General features: G+C 42.2%; 2 protein-coding genes across 2 annotated transcripts in view; one reads left to right on the plus strand and one right to left on the minus strand.

Moving 5' to 3' along the window:
• Positions 1 to 9007, minus strand: part of LOC111963935 (microtubule-associated serine/threonine-protein kinase 3-like) — a 181591-nt gene extending 172584 nt beyond the window's left edge. The window contains 1 exon segment of the mRNA XM_023987530.2: positions 8259 to 9007. Coding sequence (XP_023843298.1) covers positions 8259 to 8510 — 252 coding nt within the window. The 5' untranslated portion in view covers positions 8511 to 9007.
• A 16741-nt stretch (positions 9008 to 25748) lies between these two features.
• Positions 25749 to 27471, plus strand: part of LOC111963936 (interleukin-6 receptor subunit beta-like) — a 29094-nt gene continuing 27371 nt past the window's right edge. Inside the window, exons 1-2 of the mRNA XM_023987532.2 lie at positions 25749 to 25882; positions 26227 to 26280. Coding sequence (XP_023843300.1) covers positions 25843 to 25882; positions 26227 to 26280 — 94 coding nt within the window. The 5' untranslated portion in view covers positions 25749 to 25842. The remainder of the gene's footprint in view (positions 25883 to 26226; positions 26281 to 27471) is intronic.

Consider the following 27471-nt stretch of genomic DNA (forward strand, 5'->3'; position numbering starts at 1 on the left):
GATACTCCCCCACTTAACATACTGCTTGACTAGTTGGGCCCAAGCTTGCTGTACAACATTAAAATCTATTCAGTCTGTCTACAAACAGGCTCTCAAAGTGCTTGATAGGAAGCCCAATAGCCATCATCACTGTTACATCCTCAGAAAGCATGAGCTCCTGAGTTGGGAAAATCTTGTGCAATACACCGACGCATGTCTTGTATTCAAGATCCTAAATGGCCTGGCTCCCCCTCCACTCAGTATTTTTGTTAAACAGAAAACCCAAACATATGGCAGCAGATCCACAAGGTCTGCCATGAGAGGTGACTGTATAGTTCCCTTAAGGAAAAGCACCTTTAGTAAATCCGCTTTCTCTGTGAGAGCTTCCCATGTCTGGAATACACTGCCATCAGACACACATAACTGCACCACATATCACACTTTCACAAAATGCATGAAGACATGGCTAAAGGTCAATCAGATTTGTGAACATAATCCCTAGCTGTGTATTTCCGCTTTCCATGATGTCTGTTGTCTGTAGCTTGTGAGGTGTGGAAACACTTTGTTGCTTTTATGAATTTTGTCTTGCTGCTTTTTGTCCTATGTTGCTTTGTCTGTATGCTACGTCTTGCTTGTCCTATGTGTCTCTGCGTGTGCTCACTGCTCAATGATTGTCTATATTGTAATTGTTTTTAATAACCTGCCCAGGGACTGAGGTTGAAAATTAGCCGGCTGGCTAAAACCTGCACTTTTACTGAAATGTTAAATATTGTGCTCTGTCCCTGTAAAAATAAAATAAACTCAAACTTGAACGTTGTGAAAATTTTGTGCAACTTCCAGTGCGCGTTAAAGTTACAGTTTTAACAGTGGCCAAGTAGGCTACTGTGGCTATTTGATCATAATGTAGTGCTACCAGAGTGGCCTACCATCAAAAACAATGGAGAACATACATCCCATAACATTTTTAACATGGAAATAGCTGTTCTATCATTCAGCCTACAGTAGCAGCCAATGTGGGGTGTTCAATGTAGGCCTACATTCCATGAGACTTTAAAAAAATAACATGCAGGTCAGTACAGGTGCATCAAAGCTGGGATCGAGAGACCAAAAAACAACTTCTATCTCAAGGTCATCAGACTGTTAAATAGCCATCACTAGCCGGCTACCACCCAGCTACTCAACCCTGCACATTAGAAGCTGCTGCTCTATATACATAGACATGGAATCACTGGCCACTAACTTCTTGTGAATAGGGGGGCGCTGTTTTCACTTTGTAAAAAATCGTGCCCAAATTAAACGGCCTCGTACTCTGTTCTAGATCATACAATATGCATATTATTATTACTATTGGATAGAAAACACTCTGAAGTTTCTAAAACTATTTGAATTATATCTGTAAGTAAAACAGAACTCATTTGGCAGCAAACTTCCATACAGGAAGTGAAAATTCTGAAAATGAGGCTCTGTGTCAGGGCCTGCCTATTCAACTAGCTTTTATTTATGGATCTGTATGCACTTCATACGCCTTCCACTAGATGTCAACAGGCAGTGGAAGGTTGAATGGGGTGTCTAGCTTGATGTGAGGCCGAATAAGGGGTTTACATGCACTAAGTTGATGGTGCCTTTAAACAGCTTGGAAAATTCCAGAAAATTATGTCATGGCTTTAGAAGCTTCTGATAGGCTAATTGACATCATTTGAGTCAATTGGAGGTGTACCTGTGGATGCATTTCAAGGCCTACCTTCAAACTCAGTGCCTCTTTTCTTGACATCATGGCTGATTTCTTTTGATTTTCCCAAGACCTCAGAAAACAAATTGTAGACCTCCACAAGTCTGGTTCATCCTTGGGAGCAATTTCCAAACGCCTGAAGGTACCACGTTCATCTGTACAAACAATAGCAGACAAGAATAAAGACCATGGGACCACGCAGCCGTCATACCGCTCAGGAAGGAGACGTGTTCTGTCTCCTAGAGATGAACGTACCAGAACAGCAGCAAAGGACCTTGTGAAGATGCTGGAAGAAACAGGTACAAAATAATCTATATCCACAGAAAAACTAGTCCTATAGACATAACCTGAAAGTCCGCTCAGCAAGGAAGAAGCCACTTCTCCAAAACCACCATAAAAAAGCCAGACTACGGTTTGCAACTGCACATGGGGACAAAGATCATACTTTTTGGAGAAATGTCCTCTGGTCTGATGAAACAAAAATAGAACTGTTTGGCCATAAAGACCATCGTTATGTTTGGAGGAAAAAGGGGGAGGCTTGCAAGCCGAAGAAGACCATCCCAACCGTGAAGCACGTGGTTGCAGCATCATGTTGTGGGGGTGCTTTGCTGCAGGAGGGACTAGTGCAATTCACAAAATAGATGGCATCATGAGGTAGGAAAATTATGTTGATATATTTATCAGCATATCGAATGCGCAACCCGGGCTGGCTAAACCCTGGACCATTGTTATTCTAACTTCCGCGACGCATACAAAGCCCTCCCCCGCCCTCCTTTCGGGAAACTTTGACCACGACTCCATTTTGTTGCTCCCAGCCTATAGACAGAAACTAAAAACAGAAAACGCCCGTGCTCAGGTCTGTTCAACGCTGGTCCAACCACTCGGATTCCACGCTTCAAGATTGCTTCGATCACGTGGACTGGGATATGTTCCGCATAGCGTCGGAAAATAACATTGAAGAATACGCTGATTCGGTGAGCGAGTTTATTAGCAAGTGCATCGGTGATGTTGTACACACAGCGACAATTAAAACCTTCCCCAACCAGAAACCGTGGATTAATGGCAGCATTCGTGCAAAACTTAAAGCGCAAACCACTGCTTTTAATCAGGGCAAGGCGACTGGAAACATGACCGAATACAAACAGTGTAGGTATTCCCTCCGCAATCAAACAAGCTAAGCGTCAGTATAGAGACAAAGAAGAGTCGCAATTCAACGGCTCAGACACGAGAGGTATGTGGCAGGGTCTACAGTCAATCACAGACTACAAAAAGAAAACCAGCACCGTCACGGACCATGATGTCTTGCTCCCAGACAAACTAAACTTCTTTGCTCGCTTTGAGGACAATACTGTGCCACCGACACAGCCCGCTACCAAAACCTGCAGGATGTCCTTCACTGCAGCCAACGTGAGTAAAACATTTAAACATGTTAACCCTCGCAAGGCTGCCGGCCCAGACGGCATCCCTAGCCGCGTTCTCAGAGCATGTGCAGACCAGCTTGCTGATGTGTTTACGGACATATTCAATCAATCTTTATTCCAGTCTGCTGTTCCCACATGCTTCAAGAGGGCCATCATTGTTCCTGTTCCCAAGAAAGCTAACTGAGCTAAACGACTATCGCCCCGTAGCACTCACTTCCGTCATCATGAAGGGCTTTGAGAGGCTAGTCAAGGACCATATCACCTTCACCATACTTGACACCCTAGACCCACAATTTGCTTACCGCCCCAATAGGTCCACAGACGACGCAATCGCAATCACACTGCCCTAACCCATCTGGACAAAAGGAATACCTATGCAAGAATGCTGTTCATCGACTACAGCTCAGCATTTAACACCATAGTACCCTCCAAACTCGTCATTAAGCTCGAGACCCTGGGTCTTGACCCCGTCCTGTGCAACTGGGTCCTGGACATCCTGACGGGTGCCCCCAGGTGGTGAGGGTAGAAACAACATATCCACCCCACTGATCTGCAACACTGGGGCCCCACAAGGGTGCATTCTCAGCCCTCTCCTGTACTCCCTGTTCACCCATGACTGCGTGGCCATGCACGCCTCCAACTCAAATCATCAAGTTTGCAGATGACACTACAGTGGTAGGCTTGATTACCAACAATGACGAGATGGCCTACAGGGAGGAGGGGAGGGCCCTCGGAGTGTGGTGTCAGGTAAATAACCTCAAACTCAATGTCAACAAAACAAAGGAGATGATCGTGGACTTCAGGAAACAGCAAAGGGAGCAGGCCCCTACCCACATCGACGGGACAGTAGTGGAGAAGGTGGAAAGTTTTAAGATCCTCGGCGTACACATCACGGACAAACTAAAATGGTCCACCCACACAGACAGCGTTGTGAAGAAGGCGCAGCAGCGCCTCTTCAACCTCAGGAGGCTGAAGTAATTCGGCTTGTCACCAAAAACACTCAAACTTTAACAGATGCACAATCGAGAGCATCCTGTAGGGCTGTATCACAGCCTGGTACGGCAACTGCTCCGCCCACAACCGTAAGGCTCTCCAGAGGGTAGTGAGGTCTGCACAACGCATCACCGGGGGCAAACTACCTGCCCTCCATGACACCTACATCACCCAATGTCACGGGAAGGCCAAAAAGATCATCAAGGACAGCAACCACCTGAGCCACTGCCTGTTCACCCCACTATCATCCAGAAGGCGAGGTCAGTACAGGTGCATCAAAGCTGGGACCGAGAGACTGAAAAACAGCTTCTATCTCAAGGCCATCAGACTGTTAAACAGCCATCACTAACATTGACTGGCTGCTGCCAACATACTGACTCATCTCTAGCCACTTCAATAATTAAAAATTGGATGTAATAAATGTATCACTAGCCACTTTAAACAATGACACTTTATATAATGTTTACATACCCTACATTACTCATCTCATATGTATCTACTGCACTCTATACGACCTACTGCATTTTGCCTATGCCGTTCGGCCATCGCACATCCATATATTTTTATGTACATATTCTTAAATCATTCCTTTAAACTTGTGTGTATTAGGTAGTTGTTGTGAAATTGTTCAATTACTTGTTAGATATTACTGCATGGTCGGAACTAGAAGCACAAGCATTTCACTACACTCGCATTAACATCTGCTAACCATGTGTATGTGACAAATAAGATTTGATGTCAGTCAGGAAGTTAAAGCTTGGTCGCAAATGGGTTTTCCAAATGGACAATGACCCAAAGCATACTTCCAAAGTTGTGGCAAAATGGCTTAAGGACAACAAAGTCAAGGTATTGGAGTGGCCATCACAAAGCCCCGACCTCAATCCTATAGAAAATGTGTGGGCAGAACAGAAAAGGCGTGTGCGAGCAAGGAGCCCTACAAACCTGACTCAGTTACACCAGCTCTGTCAGGAGGAATGGGACAAAATTCACCCAACTTATTGTGGGAAGCTTGTGGAAGGCTACCCAAAACGTTTGACCCAAGTTAAACAATTTAAAGCAATGCTACCAAATACTAATTGACTGTATGTAAACTTCTGACCCACTGGGAATGTGATGAAAGAAACAAAAGCTGAAATAAATCACTACTATTATTCTGACATTTCACACTCTTAAAATAAAGTGGTGATCCTAACTGACCTAAAACAGGGAAGTTTTACTAGGATTAACTGTCAGGAATTGTGAAAAACTGAGTTTAAATGTATTTGGCTAAGGTGTATGTAAACCTATGACTTCAACTGTATACCTTAATATCTCCAAAATATAGACTTATCTTTCATTTGACACCCAATTTTAAATGCTCTTATGAATTTCACATGTTGGTGCTCATGGATCCTTTTACATGGAAATTACCTATTATCAATTCATTGCTTGAAAATTACCATCACTTGGAAGCGCTATAGATTGGAGAAGAGATGTGTGTTGGAGGAAAAGTTTGTGTGTAGGCCTGCACAGCTCATTAGAATCACAAAAGGAAAATCCACAACAAAGTGATTGGTGTGAAAATAAGAATAAACATATAAGCCCATTTCTCTAACACAAGGGAAATCATGCATACATACAGGGATATTGAGGAGCAGCAAACAAGCTGATCTGATCTAGAAGGAACCCAGAATTCCTGATCAGCCCACAGACATGAAAAAACATGACTGTATAAACACCTGGAAAATGCTTTAGTTCTAGTGTTCAAAGGAGGATATTTTCACATGGCACAGTGGTAGAGTAAATAACATTCCAGGGACCTGGGCTTGTGGCGGGACCACAAGTTGACAAACTGTTCTAGTCTGGTATTGAAATCCAAAAGGGTTGTTCCACCTCAAAAAGCACAAGAAAGAAGATTAACACCCACCATCTCAGACAGTTCTGAAATCGTTTCTGTAGCTAGCAACAGATACGATTAGCATTCCTGAAACATTATATTGTTTAAATATAATCCGATCTCAGAAAAACAGAGAACTGATACTGTATACTGGATGTTGGGTGGGATTGGCAAGGGTGTAAGTCCATGGGTGTCTTTTTTGGTGGGGGGATTCCTCATGTCTCACACCTTGGTAGGAAAATCAGATGTTGGGTACTATATTTATTGAATATTATCTGAATCTTACACATTAAAATGACAATTTTGGGCACAATCAATTAGCGTAATTTCCCAGAGATAAAATTACCCGTTTCTAACCACAAAAACAATCTGATGTGGGTGTCATGGCTTGCTGAAATGACATGGAACAACTCAAAAGGTAAAACCACATCCTTTTCTCAATCATCCCACCCGGATGTTTGAAATGTATTGCTATGTTTGAGGACACTGAAATAATCTGCTGTATAAATTGCAGAGGGGCACAGGATCATCCGTTTTATTACTCTGGACAAAACTCTGAGTTGTGTGTGAGCAACTGCAACAATGTTTGCCAAGTTCGCCAATATTTCATAGAATCAAAACATCCATCTCCAAATAAGAACTGTTTAATTTACCAGGACTCTTTCCAACACAGTAGCCTCCAGGACCTGTCCTTACATGCCAAACATACATAACTGTAGCCATATCTGGCAGGACCACCAGTTCGCAGCTTTCATGAGGTAAGTATAGACAGACAGTACTGCTTAGATGCAGCTGGACTGATAAACACAGGGTTCAATTCAAATTTGCAGCATTTCATTTTTCATTCCCCCCAATGGCCAAAAAACTCAGGATGATTTTGTGGTACTGTAAAAACATGCAACTACCAGTTAAGACTCCACTCACAGATAGATGGTAGCCATTTTTTGAATAAAAAGCATGTACGTACGTGGGCGGGCAGTTGTTCATAAACAAAGATGTGCATAAAATCACCTATGGCATGTGTTCTGTTTGAAATACAAGCACAGCCTGAGGAGGAGATGTCACAGACAAGCCACTCATCCCAGAAGCCTTTCCATATTTAACACCCTTAACGGCATGACATAGCTAAAGTTACAGGTCAGAGATTAGAGGTTAGGGGTCAGGCCGTGTCACTGGCTCATGTCCCCAATGGTGGTAACCTGACATGGCTTTAAAGGGGGCACTGACGTGTTGAATTAGCTCTGCATAGGAGTCGCCTTAAATACAGATTGGAAATTTCCCCCAAGGAACAACCAGACTTGTGGAGGTCTACAATTTGTTTTCTGAGGTCTTGGCTGATTTCTTTTGATTTTCCCATGATGTCAAGCAAAGAGGCACTGAGTTTGAAGGTAGGCCTAGAAATACATCCACAGGTACTCCTACAATTGACTAAAATGTCAATTAGCCTATCAGAAGCTTCTAAACCATGACATCATTTTCAGGAATTTTCCAAGCGTTTAAAAGGCACAGTCAATTTAGTGTAAAACTTCTGACCCACTGGAATTGTGATACAGTGAAATAATCTGTCTGTAAACAATTGTTGGAAAAATTACTTGTGTCATGCACAAAGTAGATGTCCTAACCGACTTGCCAAAACTATAGTTTGTTAACAAGAAATTTGTGTAGTGGTTGAAAAACGAGTTTTAATGACTCCAACCTAAGTGTATGTAAACTTCCCGACTTCAACTGTATGTTCAAATCTTTCCAACGCTGAGCCAAGTCAAAAACACATGTACATCGATCAAGTCAATAGGCATGCTTCGTAGTATGCTAAGAAAAAATACATACATGAAGCAAATGTTAGCACATAGGACTCGAGCAACAGGCTAGAGACTTGCCCTCACAAATTGACTTGGGGAATTCCAATATCCCCCTGACAGCTAACCATATGAATCGGTCAGCTTACTGTGTCACTATTACTGCTGGGGATTCTCTAATCAAAAAATTATTTAAACTGACGAAACTGTAAAGCTCGGGGGGTGGGGGGGATAAAAGCTAATATAACAGTTTTTATTCAGCTAAAATATTATACTCTGAATAATACTTTAGCTGAATAAAGTAACAATTTCTTATTTCTCACAAGCAGTGCACATACGCAACAAGGCATGATGGTTGTCACTTTTGCGAGGGCGCACACACCTACCATTCAAGCCACTCAACCCAAAGACATTGACATTACTACTAACGTTTAATGGGTAAATTACACTTTTGCACTCTTTACCATTTTGTCGCCTCCTTCCCCATGTTCTTTATTCTCCGGTTCCACCGCCTCGTCGTCTGCCACACTCTTTTCTTCCTTCCCTTCTGTTAGAGTGACGAAGTCTGAAGTGTGTTGGTTGTTGAAATACTCGTAATATTGGTGCACTTCTTCTAAACAGATGTCTATACCTTCTCCCTCTGACAAGGTTTCGGAGCCTGAAGAGGACTGGCTCCCGCTGTCGCTTCCAAAAGTCTCGAAGTGTTGTGCCTCCATAATGTTAGAGTCCACTAACACCCATCACGCCAGTTTCGGTCTATCAATATAAGTCACCGCGTATTATTGGTTAAAATGTTTACCCAGAGTAACGTCTACCTGTACACCGTTTAAGTCATATTGAGGTTTGAATGCACCGTGTTGCAGGAACACCGTTGAAAAGTTCCATTCAGTGGAAGTTCCAAGGCTACAACACGGACACAGCCGTCTCATCCTTGGCTGCGTGCAATGCTGTTCGTAGCAAAAAGCGCCTGGAGTTGGTTTCATTTCATAACTCTGCCGACCAAAAGGTCCGCTGTGCGCCGACAATCTTGTAATATGAATTCTAACAGACAGACTGACATCCACCAGTGCCGTGTATTCATGGTTTCCCCCAAAAAATTACAAATAAAAAAACGAAATAATGTATCTTTCGTCTCTCTGTTTCATCATTTCACTTCAATTCGCAAGAGGCAGACTGTATCTCACATGAGAAAACATCCGAGCGAGCGAAACAACGCCCCTCTGTCTCTGGACGTGTAGGCCATCTATCTGATGCTGTCTGGTCCAATGGAGTATGACATTGTTGCTGCCCGTAGCATTGAAAGCAAGGGAAGCCAGCGAGCATTTGGCCTCCCTTGATAAAAAAGTATACAGCTTGCATTCCTATCAAATCCCACTGAGAGCATACCTCATTGACATAAAAACTTGAATTGTTGCATCTCGTTGTACTGTTGTCTAGCTAGCTTGCTAAAATTGTCCCTTTCCTAAATTAGGCATGGATGGAGACAGGGATTTGGACTTGTGGTTTTACTTAATTCTCCATACTGGCCAATGATTATAAAGGCGATTCATTAATTAACCATGAATTCATACATTGTTGTGCCCCTGGCTTGAGAAGTAGCTAGCTGTAGAAGGCTAATGTTAACTAGCTAACGTTGCCCATAAATGCAAGTTTGATTAGCAAGCAAGCATTTTAGCCAGGTAGCCTAGGACAACAAAAAATTGAAGTGTGTACTATATGACGGAATGATAGACGTTTCGTCAACATGAAAGAGAGGATGGCGGCATTGGCGTTTCTCTGCAAGTAGGGTGAGTCAACATGTTTTTCTACTTGCACACACTGAAATCAGAACCATAAACAGCCACATCATATTTAGCTTACATTGATTGGACTAAATAGTTTTTGGTATCTTTTAGTTGTCACTATTAGACTAAGCAGAGGTGGTTTGGTGATGTTGAAGTTGAAATGGTGCTGGAATAGTGGAGGCAGCTCATGTTTTCTTTGCAACTTGGGGTAACTCTCTGTGGTTCTAAATCAATAGTTGTTTAGCGGTCCGTAAATGTCAGAAACATTAACTTGCTTGACCATGCTGTAGGTCATGTAACTGTTTATAACATGCAATATGCTTTAAGGACTTCACTGGACAGAGGTTGCTATACGGTTTTGTGATAAAACAAAGGTGTGGTTGAATTTATTCTGCCACTGTGTCTTCTTATTATCTCGGCCTTAGGCCTATACTGTATATCACGGTGGCAAGGCATATGAATTAACAGGTTATAGAGCAAACAACGCAATTATCACAACACTTAGGTTGTAATATGGGTTTTTTTGCAGGGGGGGGGGCTCAGCTTCCCCAGTGATTGTTTTTTACCCATGCACCACTACTGACATCCACACTCATCATATTACATTGGTACCACGTGTGTAACACTCAATACGATGAGAGAGAATTGTGTGAGCTTTGCTCCTGTTGACAGATCATTTTGATCTGAATTTCTAGCCACATTTTAGCATGGAAACGTTTTTGCATAGTGGTGCTTTTCCATCTAGATCCCTGCACCAGGGTGTCGCCAGTGTCTTATGTTAAAGTAAGCTCTAGTGTTATTGTGTTTTACATCAGATGTTTGACACTAAAACTGCGTTTTCAAAACTGGGGGTCGCGGCCTGATTTGAAAATGGGGTTGCGAGAGAAACTCTGAAAGAAATGTGTGGTTAAAGTAGTCCTGTCTAGCTAGCTAGCTAGCTTACAAATGTTGCTCATATTCTAATCACACTATCTATCCAGCATATAGTTTATAATATGACTGCCTTCATATATTTGATTTAAATAATCAACTTTGCTTACATAATTAATAAATTGATAAAGAACCCCTTTGTTAATCCAAGGGTGTATGCTTTTATTAAACACATAATTTCCTCTTGCATCTAGCTAGCATTTAGTTTGCAACAGCAAAGGTTTTTATGAACCTTGCTGTTTGCCACTCTGACCTCGGCAACAATGTTGCAAAATACGAATTCGATCTCCCCTTGCTATAGAGAGTTAGCGGTGTCAACGGTCAGCTAGTCATTTTTCTGATCAGGCAAAATCATGCAGCAGCATCATTAATATGGATATAAATGTCAATGCAAAACAGCTAAAACAAATGAAAAGGGAGCTAGTTAGTCATCTCAGAGTTTGATTTGGCTGGGTTAAGTTTTGCTAGCTGTTGTTTGCTAAAATCCACATAACACAGGTTCTTTGCTTTCACAGGGAATATACAGTACCGGTCAAAAGTTTTGACACACATACTCATTCAAGGGTTTTACTTTATTTTTACTATTTTCTACATTGTAGAATAACAGTGAAGACATCACAACTATGACATAAAAAATATGGAATCATGTAGTAACCAAAAATGTGTTGAACAAATCAAAATATATTACATTTTTTGATTCTTCAAAGTAGCCACCCTTTGCCTTGTCAGCTTTGCACACTCTTGGCATTCTCTCAACCAGCTTCACCTGGAATGATTTTCCAACAGTCTTGAAGGAATTCCCACATATGCTGAGCACTTGTTGGCTGCTTTTCCTTCACTCTACGGTCCAACTCATTCCTGTCACGTATACTCCCTCTCCGGCCTCTAGGTCATCAGGCTGCTGATCATCCCGCACACCTGTCACCATTGTCAAGCACACCAGCACCTTATGACACTCACCTGGACTCCATCACCTCCTTGATTATCTTCCCTATATCTATCACTACCCTTGGTTCTTTCCACAGGTGTTATTGACTCTGTTTCATGTCGGTGCGTTGTTTGTGTTTCGTGTTTATTATTTTGTTTATTTATTGAAACACTCACTCCCTGTACTTGCTTCCCGACTCTCAGCGCACTCGTTACAATCCCAAACCATCTCAATTGGGTTGAGGTCAGGTGATTGTGGAGGCCAGGTCATCTGATGCAGCACTCCATCACTCTCCTTCTTGGTCAAATAGCACAGCCTGGAGGTGTGTTGGGTCATTGTCCTGTTGAAAAACAAATGATAGTCCCACTAAGCGCAAACCAAATGGGATGGTGTATCACTGCAGAATGCTGTGGTAGCCATGCTGGTTAAGTGTGCCTTAAATTCTAAATAAATCACTGACAGTGTCACCAGCAAAGCACCATCACACCTCCTCCTCCATGCTTCACGTGGCAACCACACATGCAGAGATCATCCGTTCACCTACTCTGCGTCTCACAAAGACAAAAACAAAAATAAAAAATGTGGACTCATCAAACCAAAGGACAGATTTCCACCAGTCTAATGTCCATTGCTCGTGTTTCTTGGCCCAAGTAAGTCTCTCCTTATTATTGGTGTCCTTTAGTAGTGGTTTCTTTGCAGCAATTCAACCATTAAGGCCTGATTCACGCAGTCTCCTCTGAACAGTTGATGTTGAGATATGTCTGTTACTTATTTGGGCTGCAATTTCTGAGGCTGGTAACACTAATGAACTTATCCTCTGCAGCAGAGGTAACTCTGGGTCTTCCTTTCCTGTGGCGGTCCTCATGAGAGCAAGTTTCATCATATCGTCTCACCTTTATGCTAAGGGTCAAAATGCACTTTCAATGGGTTGCTACTTCCAACTCCATCCCAGCTATTCCTACTGAATCACTACATTGGTGGCAGGCAGTAGTGGGATAACCCCCCAGTCTCTCAGGCCTGTGTTGGACGTGAATTTCGTTTAGCTTGTTCATAATCAGATATCTATCAATGCTGAGCTCTTTTATCACATTGTTGTTTGCTGATGTGTTTTCATTCCCTAATGCACTGTATCATCTGTAGATGTTGACTCACATACTGTAATGAATTACATGCCTCTTAACTACTACTACACAAACACACATAGAGGTTAGGAGAATAGGGCACTGGAATCATTTGAAATAGTGATAAACAACTGAAAAACGGGTCTGTTTCATTTGAGGAAGTGAGTAATATGCGATGTCCCGGTACTTGTTTCCGCAATAATGATTTGCAATCGTTACAGAAGATGGATGCAACCGGCTCCAAAGCCTTTAGAATTGGGTAAACATACTGTAAAATATACATGGAATTTTTTTAAGAAGGTTATACCAAGGATGATTTTGCTATTTGATTTGGAATTGTAAGACCCCTTGAAGTATAAAAATAAAATATAAAAAAATAATTTGATGAACATTTTTATTTGGCCTTACTGCTACAGTATTAGCCTATACAAGTGCATTGAATGACAGATTCACTAAATGGACCAACAGATAGTCCCTCCAAAAAATCTGAAGGAAGTTTGTTCTGAAATGTCGGTCCCAAATCAGAGATATTAGAAAGATCAGGAAATTGTAAATAAAAAAAAATATATGTATTTAACCCCTTATTCTTGTCACTAAACAGGCTCTATATATACAGTACATTACAATCAAATCTTATTTGTCACATGCCCTGAATACAACAGGTGTAGTAGACCTTACAGTGAAATGCTTACTTACAAGCCCTTTACCAACAATGCAGTTTTAAGAAAAATAAGTGTTAAGAAAGTATTTAATAAAATAAACTGAAGTAAAAATAGAGAAATCGAAAAATAACAAATAATTAAGGAGCAACAATAAACAGTAGCGAGGCTATATACAGGTGGTACCGGTACAGAGTCAATGTGCGGGGGCACAGGTTAGTCGAGGCAATTGAGGTAATATGTACATGTAGGTAGAGGTAAAGTGACTATGCATGGATAATAAACAGAGAGTAGCAGCAGCGTAAATATGGGGATGGGGGGAGGGGGATAATGCAAATAGTCCAGGTAGCCATTTGATTAGATGTTCAGCAGTCTTATGGCTTGGGGGTAGAAGCTGTTAAGAAGCCTTTTGGACCTAGACTTGGTGCTCCGGGTATCGCTTGCCATGCGGTAGCAGAGAGAACAGTCTATGACTAGGGTGGCTGGAGTTTCTGGCGTGCTCGGTCCTCATTTTCCTGTAGTCCTCAATCATCTTCTTTTTCTTGATCACGTTGAGGGAGAGGTTGATATTCTGGCACCACACTGCCAGGTCTCTGACCCCCTCCCTATAGGTTGTCTCATTGTTGTCGGTGATCAGGCCTACCACTGTTGTGTCGTCGGCAAACTTAATGATGGTGTTAGAGTCGTGCGTGGCCTTGCAGTCATGGGTGAACAAGGAGTACAGGAGGGGACTGAGCACGCACCCCTGGGGGGCCCCGTGTTGAGGATCAGCATGGCATATTTTTTTTAATCCATTTTAGAATAGGGCTGTCATGTAACAAAATGTGGAAAAAGGGAAGGGGTCTGAATACTTTCCAAATGCACTGTATTTACCCCAGTGATCAGAATTGGTTTAAAGACATATTTTCGTTGCTTTTTGTGTCTTTTCAACCAAAAAGTATTCAACCAAAAAGTATTTAGATTTTTTTTTGCCGTTGACAGCTCAGATCAGATGACATAAAGAGCCGTTGTGTTGAAACACCGTGCGATGTTTAACGGTGAGAATCGCAGAATGGTGAACTTACTAAATGACTGAAGAGTTTGACTGTGTGATATTAGGTTGCTTCTTGTGTAAATATTTTCCGTCTGGATTTTAATGATTTGTATGTTTTTTGTTATTTCCTGTCAATTCGTCTCCAATTAAGATCCTGCTGAGGCAAAGATCCTGAAATGGCTTGTTGTAATGTACCCCTTTTGGTGCTTAGTAACATAACAACATAACAACTCAATGATATCGTTTAGATTTGGTTTTTATTTAATCCATGTAGTGGTATTTATTGAATCCATAGTATCATTCACAGCATGTACTATGATCATGTTATTTTTCCATTTACCTGTGATTCCCCCCTTTCTGAGGAAGTGAAGGGAGATATGTATTTATTTGTCATATTGAATATTGTGTTATGGTGCAATGCTCAATGGCCTGCTTCTTGACATGTGTGCTATCATGTTGTCCACTAGGGTGTAGTGTCAACCAAGAGAATAATGCAAAATACAGCATGAGTGATTGGGACCAGTTCTGACAGGGGTGTCAAACTCAATTCCTGGAGGACCCAGTGTCGGTGGATTTTCGCTCCTCCCTTCTACTGTATTGATCAATTAAGGTAATTGATTAGTTGGGATTAGGAACTCCCCTCACTTTGTTGATAGGTCTTAATTGGACATGAATTGAAAGGAAATAACAAACACCCTATGAGCACAATACTTTTTGGTTGAAAAGACAGTCAAAAAACGATGAAAATATGTCTTCCAACCAATTTTGATCACTGGGGTAAATACAGTGCATTCGGAAAGTATTCAGACCCCTTCCCTTTTTCCAAATTTTGTTACGTTACAGCCCTATTTTAAAATTGATTTTTTTTAAATCCTCAATCTACACGCAATACCCCACAATGGCAAAGCAAAAACAGGGTTTTTGAGATTTGCAAATGTATTTAAATAGAAAACAGAAATACCTTATTTACATAAGCATTCAGACCCTTTGCTATGAGACTTGAAATTGAGCTCAGGTGCATCCTGTTTCCATTGATCATGCTTTAGATGTTTCTGCAACTTTATTGGAGTCCACCTATTGTAATTCCATTGAATGGACATGATTTGGAAAGGCACACACCTGTCTATATAACGTCCCACAGTTGACAGTGCATGTCAGAGCAAAAACCAAGCCATGAGATCGAAGGAATTGTCCGTAGAACTCCGATACAGGATTGTGTTGAGGCTCAGATCTGGGGAAGGGTACCAAAACATTTCTGCAGCATTGAAGGTCCCCAAGAACAGTGGGCTCCATCATTCTTAAATGGAAGTTTGGAACCACCGCCCGGTCAAACTGAGCAATCGGGGGAGAAGGGCCTTGATTGGGGAGGTGACCAAGAACCCAATGGTCACTCTGACAGAGCTCCAGAGTTCCTCTGTGGAGATGGGAGAACCTTCCAGAAGGACAACCATCTCTACAGCACTCTACCAATCAGGCCTTTATGGTAGAGTGGCCAGACGGAAGCCACTCTTCAGTAAAATGCACATGACAGCCCGCTTGGAGTTTGCCAAAAGCCACCTAAAGGACTCTCCGACCATGAGAAACAAGATTCTCTGGTGTGATGAAACCTAGATTGAACTCTTTGGCCTGTGCCAAGCGTCACGTCTGGAGGAAATCTGGCACCATCCCTACAGTGAAACATGGTGGTGGCAGCATCATGCTATGGGGATGTTTTTCAATGGCAGGGACTGGGAGACTAGTCAGGTCCTCAGACTGCGACGAAGGTTCACCTTGCAACAGGACAACAACTCTAAGAACCCATCCAAGACAAAAGCAGGAGTGGCTTCGGGACAAGTTTCTGAATGTCCTTGACAGACCCCAGACTTTAACTCAATTGAACATCTCTGGAGAGATCTGAAAACAGCTGTGCAGCTCAAGAGAATCTGCAGAGAAAAATGGGAGAAACTCCCCAGATACAGGTATGCCAAGCTTGTAGAGTCATACCCGAGAAGACTCAATGCTATAATCGCTGCCAAAGGTTTTTCAACAAAGTACTGAGTAAAGGGTCTGAATGCTTATGTAAATGTGATTTCATTTTTATTTATTTTTTAAATATGGAAACATTTCTAAAAACCTGTTTTTGCTTTGTCATTATGGGGTACTCTGTGTAGATTGAGGGGAGAAAACGATTTAATCAATTTTAGAATAAAGCTGTAACGTAACAAAATGTGAAAAAAGTCAAGGGGTTGGAATACTTTCCAAATGCACCGTGTTAACTTATTTCACAGTTTTGTCTTAGTTCTCTTCTATGTAGACCCATATATGAACAACTTATTTTTGCTTTCTAATTTTATGTACAAAATCCGACAATAATTCGAGTTTAGTACATTTGCTAAATAAACTGTAAGATTGAAAAATATTGTATACTATTCAGGCCTCTTTTTAGTTGTATTAATAGTCTGAGTTATGAGTGTTGATTTTACAGTAATCTCCTATAGATGATCAGTAAATCCTCATATGCATAACATAAGACCTCACATTTTATTCCTTTTTTTCTCTTTCCTCATTAGCCAGAGAAGCAAATGTATTTTGGAATCTTATTGTCTTACCATGTTCCCTCCATTTTGAATCACACATTGGGTTTACAGTTTAATCATACTCTCTCCACAATTGGAAAAAAATATGCAATTACTAACTAACTACAGTCATTAGGAAGATTTCATAAGTTCCATCACAGGTTCCATCATCAATAAGATATGTGAAGATGACTATGCTCTCTTAAAAGCATTGGCATTATGGTGTACACTTCAAAGTGAGCTGTTATAACTTCAGAAGGTTACGATATCCTGTTCTCAAGAAAGACAAGCAGTTTCTAACAACAACCCACTTATCTTCCTACTGGATCTTTTAATCACCCACACATGACACTGATTTCCAGGTTGATAAGTACAGTATTTGGGTGGGGAATTTCACAAACACACACACTTTTGCTAATCTAGCACAAATCCGTTTAGAAATGAGTTTAGTTTCAATGAGTAACTCAGCAAGGGTCCTCTCTTCTGGCATGCTGTTCAGGGACCACCATTTTTAGACAGGGGTTCAAAATTAAGAGGTGTTCAAAATTAACCCTAGACATTTTCATATGCCACTCAGTGATGTAGTAGTAAAAAAAATAGGTGGGTAAACTCCGATCCGGGCATGGTGAAAAAAGTAACTCTTCCTACACGTCAATGCATTTTTCTGCAAAAGGTGAGTAAACTGTTTGACAAAGAAAAAGCTGGGAAAACTGTGTTTAATTGCGTTAACCCGCAACTACAACACTGTGAGATGTGCCTCTAAATGCAACAATCCAGATCCAACCCAAAATGAGTATATTTACATTATTCAAAAAGGTGCTTTCGGGGCAATTTCTGCCACCAATCGACAAATAACATCAGATAGCAAATGCAGCAGTTTTGAGTTTACAATGAAGAGAGTAGAGCACACTAAACAGGGACATTTCTGTGTTAAGGTTTCGGTTTTCTCAGAACCTTATCAGAGTATGTGATCTCCTCTAATATGAAACCACAGTTTAGTTAGATTACTTACTATTGGAAAGTATATGAAAGTGATAATACACTGCTCAAAAAAATAAAGGGAACACTTAAACAACACAATGTAACTCCAAGTCAATCACACTTCTGTGAAATCAAACTGTCCACTTAGGAAGCAACACTGATTGACAATAAATTTCAAATGCTGTTGTGCAAATGGAATAGACAACAGGTGGAAATTATAGGCAATTAGCAAGACACCCCCAATAAAGGAGTGGTTCTGCAGGTGGTGACCACAACCACTTCTCAGTTCCTAGACTTCCTTGGCTGATGTTTTGGTCACTTTGAATGCTGGCGTGCTTTCACTCTAGTGGTAGCATGAGACGGAGTCTACAACCCACACAAGTGGCTCAGGTATGCAGCTCATCCAGGATGCACATCAATGCGAGCTGTGGCAAGAAGGTTTGCTGTGTCTGTCAGCGTAGTGTCCAGAGCATGGAGGCGCTACCGAGGAGACAGCCAGTACTATCAGGAGACGTGAGAAGGCCGTAGGAGTCAACAACCCAGCAGCATGACCGCTACCTACCGCCTTTGTGCAAGGAGGGGCATGAGGACATGCCAGAGCCCTGCAAAACTGACCTCCAGCAGGCCACAAAATGGCATGTGTCTGCTCAAACGGTCAGAAACAGACTCCATGATGGGTGGTATGAAGGCCCGACGTCCACAGGTGGGGTTGTGCTACAGCCCAACACCCGTGCAGGACGTTTGGCATTGCCAAGAGAACCACCAAGATTGAAAATTCGCCACTTGCGCCCCTCTGCTCTTCACAGATGAAAGCAGCTTCACACTGAGCACATGTGACAGCACGTGACAAGATCTGGAGACGCCGTGGAGAACGTTCTGCTGCCTGCAACATCCTCCAGCATGAACCGGTTTGGCGGTGGGTCAGTCATGGTGTGCGGGTGGCATTTCTTTGGTAGCCGCCCACAGCCCCTCCATGCTGCTCGCCAGAGGTAGCCTGACTCCATTAGGCTACCGAGGTGAGATCCATCAGACCCCCTTGTGAGACCATTTTATCTGTCTGCGCGTTGGCCCTATGGCCGGTTCCCTCATAATGCCAAGACAATGCTAACCTCATGTGGCTGAGTGTTGTCAGCAGTTCCTGCAAGAGGAAGGCCATATGATTGCTTATGGACTGCGCCCACCCGTTCAACCCAGACCTGAAAATCAAATTAAGCACATCTGGCGACATCATGCTCTACGCTCCATCCACCAACGCCACGTTGCCACCACAGACTGCTCCAGCAGTTGCGGATGCCCTTTAGTCCAGGTCTGGGAGGAGACCTCCTCAGCAGACCATCCGCCACCTCAATCAGTAGCTAGCATGCCCAGGCTCTAAAGGGAGGCATACAGGCACGTGGAGGCCACAACACCACTACTGAACCTCATTTTTGACTTGTTTTAAGGACATTACATCAAAGTTGGATCAGCCTGTAGTGTGGTTTTCCACTTTAATTTTGAGTGTGACTCCAAATCCAGACCTCCATGGGTTGATAAATTTGATTTTCATTGATAATTTTTGTGTGATTTTGTTGTCAGCACATTCAACTATGTAAAGAAAAAAAGTATTTAATAAGAATATTTCATTCATTCAGATCTAGGATGTGTTATTTTAGTGTTCCCTTTATTTTTTTGAGCAGTGTATATCGGCCCTTCTCAACTGACTGGAATCAAGTTACTAGCTCGTCCTATTACTAGCTTGTTCAACCTCTATTTTGTATCATCTGAGATCCCTAAAGATTGGAAAGCTGCCGCGGTCATCCCCCTCTTCAAAGGCGAGACACTCTAGACCCAAACTGATACAGACCTATATCCATCCTGCCCTGCCTTTCTAAAGTCTTCGAAAGCCAAGTTAACAAACAGATCACCGACCATTTCGAAACCCACCGTACCTTCTCCACTATGCAATCTGGTTTCCGAGCTGGTCATGGGTGCACCTCAGCCACGCTCAAGGTCCTAAACGATATCATAACCGCCATCGATAAGAGACAATACTGTGCAGCTGTATTCATCAACCTGGCCAAGGCTTTCGACTCTGTCAATCACCGCATTCTTATCGGCAGACTGAATAGCCTTGGTTTCTCAAATGACTGTCTCACCTGGTTCACCAACTACTTCTCAGATAGAGTTCAGTGTGTCAAATCAGAGGGCCTGTTGTCCGGACCTCTGGCAGTCTCTATGGGGGTGCCACAGGGTTCAATTCTCGAGCCGACTCTCTTCTCTGTATACATCAATGATGTCGCTCTTGCTACTGATGATTCTCTGATCCACCTCTACGCTGACGACACCATTCTGTATACATCTGGCCTTTCTTTGGACACTGTGTTAACAAATCTCCAAACGAGCTTTAATGCCATACAACACTTCTTCCATGGCCTCCAACTGCTCTTAAATGCTAATAAAACTAAATGCATACTCTTCAATCGATCGCTGCCCGCACCCACCCAGCATCACTACTCTGGACGGTTCTGACTTAGAATATGTAGACAACTACAAATACCTAGGTATCTGGTTAGACTGTAAACATTAATTCCAGACTCGCATTAAGCATCTCCAATCCAAAATGTTATCTAGAATCGGCTTCCTATTTCACAACAAAGCCTCCTTCACTCACGGTGCCAAACATGTGCTCGTAAAACTGACTATCCTACTGATCCTTGACTTCGGCGATGTCATTTACAAAATAGCTTCCAACACTCTACTCAGCAAATTGGATGCAGTCTATCACAGTGCCATCCGTTTTGTCACCAAAGCCCCATATACTACCCACCACTGCGACCTGTATGCTCTCGTTGGCAGGCCCTCGCTACATATTTGTCGCCAAACCCACTGGCTTCAGGTCATCAATAAGTCTTTGCTAGGTAAAGCCCCGCCTTATCTCAACTCACTGGTCACCATAGCAATACCCACCCGTAGCACGCACTCCAGCAGGTATATTTCACTGGTCATTCCCAAAGTCAACACCTCTTTTGGCCGCCTCTCCTTCCAGTTCTCTGCTGCCAATGACTGGAACGAATTGCAAAAATTACTGAAGCTGGAGTCTTATATCTCCCTCACTAACTTTAAGCACCAGCTGTCAGAGCAGCTTACCGATCACTGCACCTGTACACAGCCCATCTGTAAATAGCCCACCCAACTACCTCATCCCCATATTGTTATTTTTTTTGCTCTTTAGCACCCCAGTATCTCTACTTGCACATCATCATCTGCACATCTATCCCTCCAGTGTTAATGCTAAATTGTAATTATTTTGCCACTATGGCCTACTTATTGCCTTACCTCCCTAATCTTACTACATTTGCACACACTGTATATGGATTTTTCTATTGTGTTATTGACTGTACGTTTGTTTATCCCATGTGTAACTTTGTGGTGTTTTTGTCACAGTGCTTCACTTCATCTTGGCCAGGTCACAGTTGTAAATGAGAACTTGTACTCAACTGGCCTACCTGGTTAAATAAAGGTGAAATAAAATTAAAATAAAAGGCTTGGGACTAATAGCTGATCCGACCAAGCAACGACCTTCGGTAGGGCATTCTCATGTTTTAGCTTCAAAATACCAGACAAATCAGCCAAAGAATGGCCACACAGAAAAACCTGTTTAACAAAATCAAACATGCATTCTCACAGCACAAGAAACAGATAGTAACAAGACCTTAAAGGGAAACAAAAAAGAACCCCCATGAATTACAGTGAGTGTGTACATAGAACAGGTCAGATCTATTAACCTCGTCCCCTGTCTCAATTGCTGAGAGAGAACCGGATGGATGACATTAGGTCTGTATGGGTAGGTATTGTAAGTAAGTGAACAATATATAACAGTTGAAACGGTCAACTTCCCTATTTTGGCCTATTTGTGTGTATACCCTTCATGTTGCGGTAGATTACTTGCTGACTGAGGTCATGAATTCCAGTAGAGGCCTCTTCATGCTAACTAAAGCCTGTGAAGTGTGAATATGCCTCTTCCTGTGTGTGCTCACTGTAAGGACAGTTCAGCCCAGAAGAACACACAGTAGTCTACAGTAGGCCAGTGGAGGCTGGTGGGAGGAGCTATAGGAAGACGGGCCCATTGTAATGGCTCGAAGGGTATAAATGGAACAGAGTCAAACATGTGGTTTCCATATGTTTGATACCATTTTATTCCATTCCAGCCATTACAATGACCCCTTCCTCCTATAGCTCCTCCCACCAGCCACCACTGCTTGGGTGTGTGGTGTGTGTGTTGTGTGTGTGGTTGTGGTGTGTTTGTGTGTGTGTGTGTGTGTGTGTGGTGTTGTTGATGTTGTGTGATGTGTGTGTGTGTTGTGTGGTGTGATTGTGTGTGTGTGTGTGTGTGTGTGTGTGTGTGTGTGTGTGTGTGTGTGCGCGCGCGTGTGTGTTTGTGTGTTTCAAGTTTTATTAGTCCTATGTAAGGGATGCACATGGTATACACATTCCAATGAGGGAACAATATTGCTCAGCCCTCTGTTTCCTGTAGTCCACAATCAACTCCTTTGTCTTGCTGACATTGAAGTAGAGGTTGTTGTCTTGGCACCACACTGCCAGGTCACTGACCTCCTCCCTATAGGCTGTCTCATTGTCTTCGGTGATCAGGCCTACCACCATCGTGTCGTCAGCAAACTTAATGATGGTGTTGGAGTCGTGCGCGGCCACGCAGTCGTGGGTGAACAGGGAGTTCAGGAGGGGACTAAGCATGTACCCGTGTTGAGGGTCAGCGTGGCGTATGTGTTGTTACCTACCCTCACCAAAGTGTGTGCCCTCAGGCCTGGAGGGAAGCTAAAGCTACCCAATAATAGTAAAGCCCCCTTTAATGGCTCAAATAGCCGACCAATCAGCTTGTTACCAACCTTAGTAAATCTCTGGGGGAAAAATAGTGTTTGACATGCCAGTGTCTTTGAATAAAGCCAGTGTGTCTATGTATGCGGATGACTCAACACTATACATGTCAGCTACTTAAGCAACTGAAATGACTGCAACAGTTTCGGATGGATGGCAAGGAATAAGTAAGTCCTAAATATTTCCAAAACTAAAAGCATTGTATTTTGGACAAATCATTCACTAAACCTCAACTACATCTAGTAATGAATAATGTGGAAATTGAGCAAGTTGAGGTGACTAAACTGCTTGGAGTAACCCTGGGTTGTAAACTGTCATGGTCAAAACCTATTGATACAACAGTAGCTAAGATGGGGAGAAGTCTGTCCATAATAAATCGCTGCTCAGCCTTCTTAACAACACTATCAACAAGGCAGGTCCTACAGGCCCTAGTTTTGTCACATCTGGACTACTGTTCAGTAGTGTGGTCAGGTGCCACAAAAAGGGACTTAGGAAAATTGCAATTGGCTCAGAACAGGGCAGCACGGCTGGCCCTTAAAAGTACACATTAATAAAAGTAACATTAATGACATGCATGTCAATCTCTCATGGCTCAAAGTGGAAGAGAGATTGACTTCATCACTACTTGTTTTTGTAAGAGGTGTTGACAAGCTGAATGTACAGAAATATCTGTTTAAAATACTTGCACACAGCTCAGACACCCATGCCTACCCCACAAGACATGCCACCAGAGGTCTCTTCACAGTCCCCAAGTCCAGAACAGACTATGGGAGGCGCACAGTACTACATAGAGCCATGACTACATGGAACTCTATTCCACATCAGGTAACTGATGCAAGCAGTTGAATCAGATTTTTTTTTTTAACTGGTAAAAATACACCTTATGGAACAACGGGGATTGTGAAGAGACACAAACAAAGGTACAGACACATGTATACGCATACATTGTGATATTGTTGTATGGTGGTTTTAAACATTTTGTGTTGTAGATATGCGGTGGTGTAACAATGTTAATGTTATATGATGCACAGTTTTATCTTTTGTTTTATATGTAATGTAAGTGCTTTAATATGTTTGAACCCCTTGGCAGCAGCTAATGGGGATCCCTAATAAATACAAATATTGTACCTGAGGGCGGCCCGTCAGGAACTCAAGGATCCAGTTGCAGATGGAGGTGTCCAGGGCTCTGAGCTTGTTGTCGAGCTTGGATGGAACAACAGTGTTGAATGCTGAACTGTAGTCAAAGAACAGTACTCTCACATAGGTGTTCCTCTTGTCCCGATGTGTTACGTCAGCCTCGGAGAGCAAAAGCACCTGGTCGTCCGGGGAAGCGAGAGTCTTCCTGGATGGCTCGGTATCGTCTGCCTCGAAGCAAGAATAAAATGTGTTAATCTCGTCTGGGAGGGAGTCTTCGGTGGGCACCCCACAGCTGGATTTGCCTTTGTAGTCCGAGATAGTCTTTTGCCACATGCATACACAAACATCAATTCAAGTTTGAGTATGTATTGTCTTTTTGCATCCCGAATGGATTTCCGCAGCTCGTACCTGCTTGCCTTGTATGTGTTGCGCGCCACAGAGTCATCTTGGTTTGTTCTGCTGCAGTACGGGTTCTAAGCATGGTACGGATATCTCCATTCATCCAGGAATTTTGGTTGGGTTATGTCCGGATTGTTATTGGGGTACAACATCATCAACACATTTCCTAATGAGCAGAAAAACAAGGAACATTTGGCCAAGTGGGGACATTACACCGGTCCCCACAAGGATAAAGTCAATTTTAGGCTTAGGGGTTAAGGTTGGTTACGGTTAGGTTAAGCGTTAGGGTTAGGGAAAATAGGATTTTGAATGGGAATCAATTGTTTGGTCCCCACAAGGATAGTAAAACAAACGTGTGTGTGTGTGTGTGTAAATATATATACTGTGTGTGTGTGTGTGTGTGTGTTAATTAAACACCAAGATAATGATCTTGAAAATCCTGAAAAAGGCTGGCTGAAGAGTCAGTTGAGTCTGTGTTTCATAGGAAGGTGCTCTTTCCTGTACCCTTTCCACTTACACAATTGAAATTCACCATTTGTTGGGGCACAGAAGGATAGTTTTGCCACACTCAGCAGGCACGTGCACAGAGAGAGCTCTAGGGGTGACTGAGCACCTGCCCTTTTGCCCACCTAGGAGAAAAGTGCCCTTTCAGATTCGTAGCATTATTAATAAAATAAGTAGAAGCACAAGCGGAATCTAAGGGCGCCTAGTCTTAGTTGGCTACTTTATGGTCGTCTCTCAAAGTCAGGGACAGGGAAGGGTTAAATTCGACTGTTTTTAAGTGGGCATATAACGCATATGTTGCAGCAGACCAAACTCCAATCCCAGGTTAAGAGTTAAATTCTTACAAAAGCCTAGCTAGCAGTTAGCTAGCTAACTAGTTGGCTGATTTCCATCATTTGCATTCGCTATGATCAGCTGATAGCCCTCCCCTATTTTCCCTCTCTGCGAGCAGTAAGCTAGCTAGGTAGCTTCAATGCAACACATTCTGGGAGTCCGTTGGGACATTAGGCTGACATTGGGACTCCCGCATCAGCCCAATGTCCCAAAAGACTCCCAGAATGAGTTGCGTCGAAGCTATAGGCTAGGTAGCTTAGAGTGGGATGCTTTTTGCAAAAAGAAAAGCCTATGCTAAAAGTGTATATATATATATATATTGAAATTTGGCTAAGTGAGCAGTAGATAATTATGACTGTAAGCAATTTGAGTTAAACTTTTTTTGTTCACTTTAAGCACTTGCCCCTGCACAGTGTTGTGTTATTAGTGGGTATTTGTTGTTTTTCAGAGAATTGCGAATACAATTCCTTGAAGGCAGAGAGAAAACTTGTTAGAAATCCTGAAATAGCTGAAACTTGGGTTATTATGTCTTTCTTTGTCTGAGTAACACTCAGATCATACCAGCAATTTGTTCTGAAAAGAGAAGTCAACTCATCCAGATAGATTTTCATTTTTTTCTCTCTTGCTCTCTTTCTGTGGGCTTGCATGTGTGGGTGGTGAGTACACATGAATGGTTAGCTACTGCTCATGAAGCCACTTCAAAACCACACAGACCTTCTTGGCTGTTAGACACAAAACCAGGCAGACATAAAATATGGCTTTGAATTTGATGCTGTAACTTGGAGCTCTATTCTGAGACACAAAGACCAACAATGCATTTTCTGCACAAACCTCTGCCCTACTTACTCTTTGGTAAGTACTTTTCTTCTCATTTTGTGTTAGAACATTTTACAGAAAATTAAAAAAATCTCCACATGAATTCTGTAAAAGTCTAAAGACTACATCTAAGAAAACTACATTTCCAGCACATGGTGTATCCCATCCTCCATTCCCCTATCTACTGTATGTCAATGAGGTTGTTGTAGTTTACGTCTTTTTAACTATTTCCTCATTCTATACTCCTCCACTCAGTATATCTAATTTTGAGTAATCAGGTGTCCCAGGAATGATGACGATCTTCGATTATCTGTTACTGCTGTCTTGGTTACTGCTGTCTTGGTTACTGTTGTCTTGATTACTGCTGTCCCTTTTTTTAGGTGTTATCTTTGAATATTTTACCACACTCTGTTCCCCTCTCCAAGTTTCTCCAGGTATGTTTGAACTATTCTTAAATAATGGTTTCCAGACAAAATACTGTTTAAAAACAAAACATAAATGCAAAGGCATGCATATATAGTGTACATATATATGGACATATATGTATGTCCAGTGTTTTTTTGGGGGGTAACTTTAAAAGTAAGAAATGTGTTTTAATCAGTTTTGGGGAGTAGTGAACTACATGTAGTTCAAATAGTAATTATAATGCATTTTGCAGTAGCTTGGTGCTAAATCAACTAAACTAAAATCTTGGCAGTGTTTTCAGTAGTTAATAACTTTTTTGCCATATAGCGGTGTAGCTAAGTACTGGAACTACCTATTCCTATTTTGCAAAAAGAGAAGAGAATATGGGTGAAATAGGCAATCATTTTCTTCGTTTTTCGGCATCAGACTTGCTTAATTCTCACATGAAACACAGTTTTTGTCTTTATTAATAGGCTAAACGACATACTTAGTTAACACTTCACCCCAGAGTGATCTGTTCTTGCAATTTGTATTCTATGACATTGTAGATTTAGATATTATAATTTTTCCCGAAGTAGCGAACTACTATTTCAAAGTATCTTTAGTTAAGTAAACTATATTTATCTTAAGGGTAGCTTTAGTGTAGCTTAACTTATTCTAGTGTGAAGTAATTATTAAACTCTTTCAAAGATAATTCGTAAAAATCCAAATAACTTCACAGATCTTCATTGTAAAGGGTTTAAACACTGTTTCCCATGCTTGTTCAATGAACTATAAAACAATTAATGAACATGCACCTGTGGAATGGTCGTTAAGACACTAACAGCTTACAGACGGTAGGCAATTAAGGTCACAGTTATGAAAACTTAGGACACTAAAGAGGCCTTTCTACTGACTCTGAAAAACACCAAAAGGAAGATGCCCAGGGTCCCTGCTCATCTGTGTGAACATGCCTTAGGCATGCTGCAAGGAGGCATGAGGACTGCAGATGTGGCTAGGGCAATAAATTGCAATGTCCGTACTGTGAGACACCTAAGGCAGTGCTACAGGGAATCAGGGCGGACAGCTGATCATTCTCGCAGTGGCAGAGCATGTGTAACAACACTTGCACAGGATCGGTACATCCGAACATGACACCTGCGGTACAGGTACAGGATGGCAACAACAACTGCCCAAGTTACACAAGGAACGCACAATCCCTCCATCAGTGCTCAGACTGT

The sequence above is a fragment of the Salvelinus sp. IW2-2015 genome, linkage group LG5 (genome assembly GCF_002910315.2).
Source record: "Salvelinus sp. IW2-2015 linkage group LG5, ASM291031v2, whole genome shotgun sequence".
In the NCBI taxonomy this organism is placed as follows: domain Eukaryota; kingdom Metazoa; phylum Chordata; class Actinopteri; order Salmoniformes; family Salmonidae; genus Salvelinus; species Salvelinus sp. IW2-2015.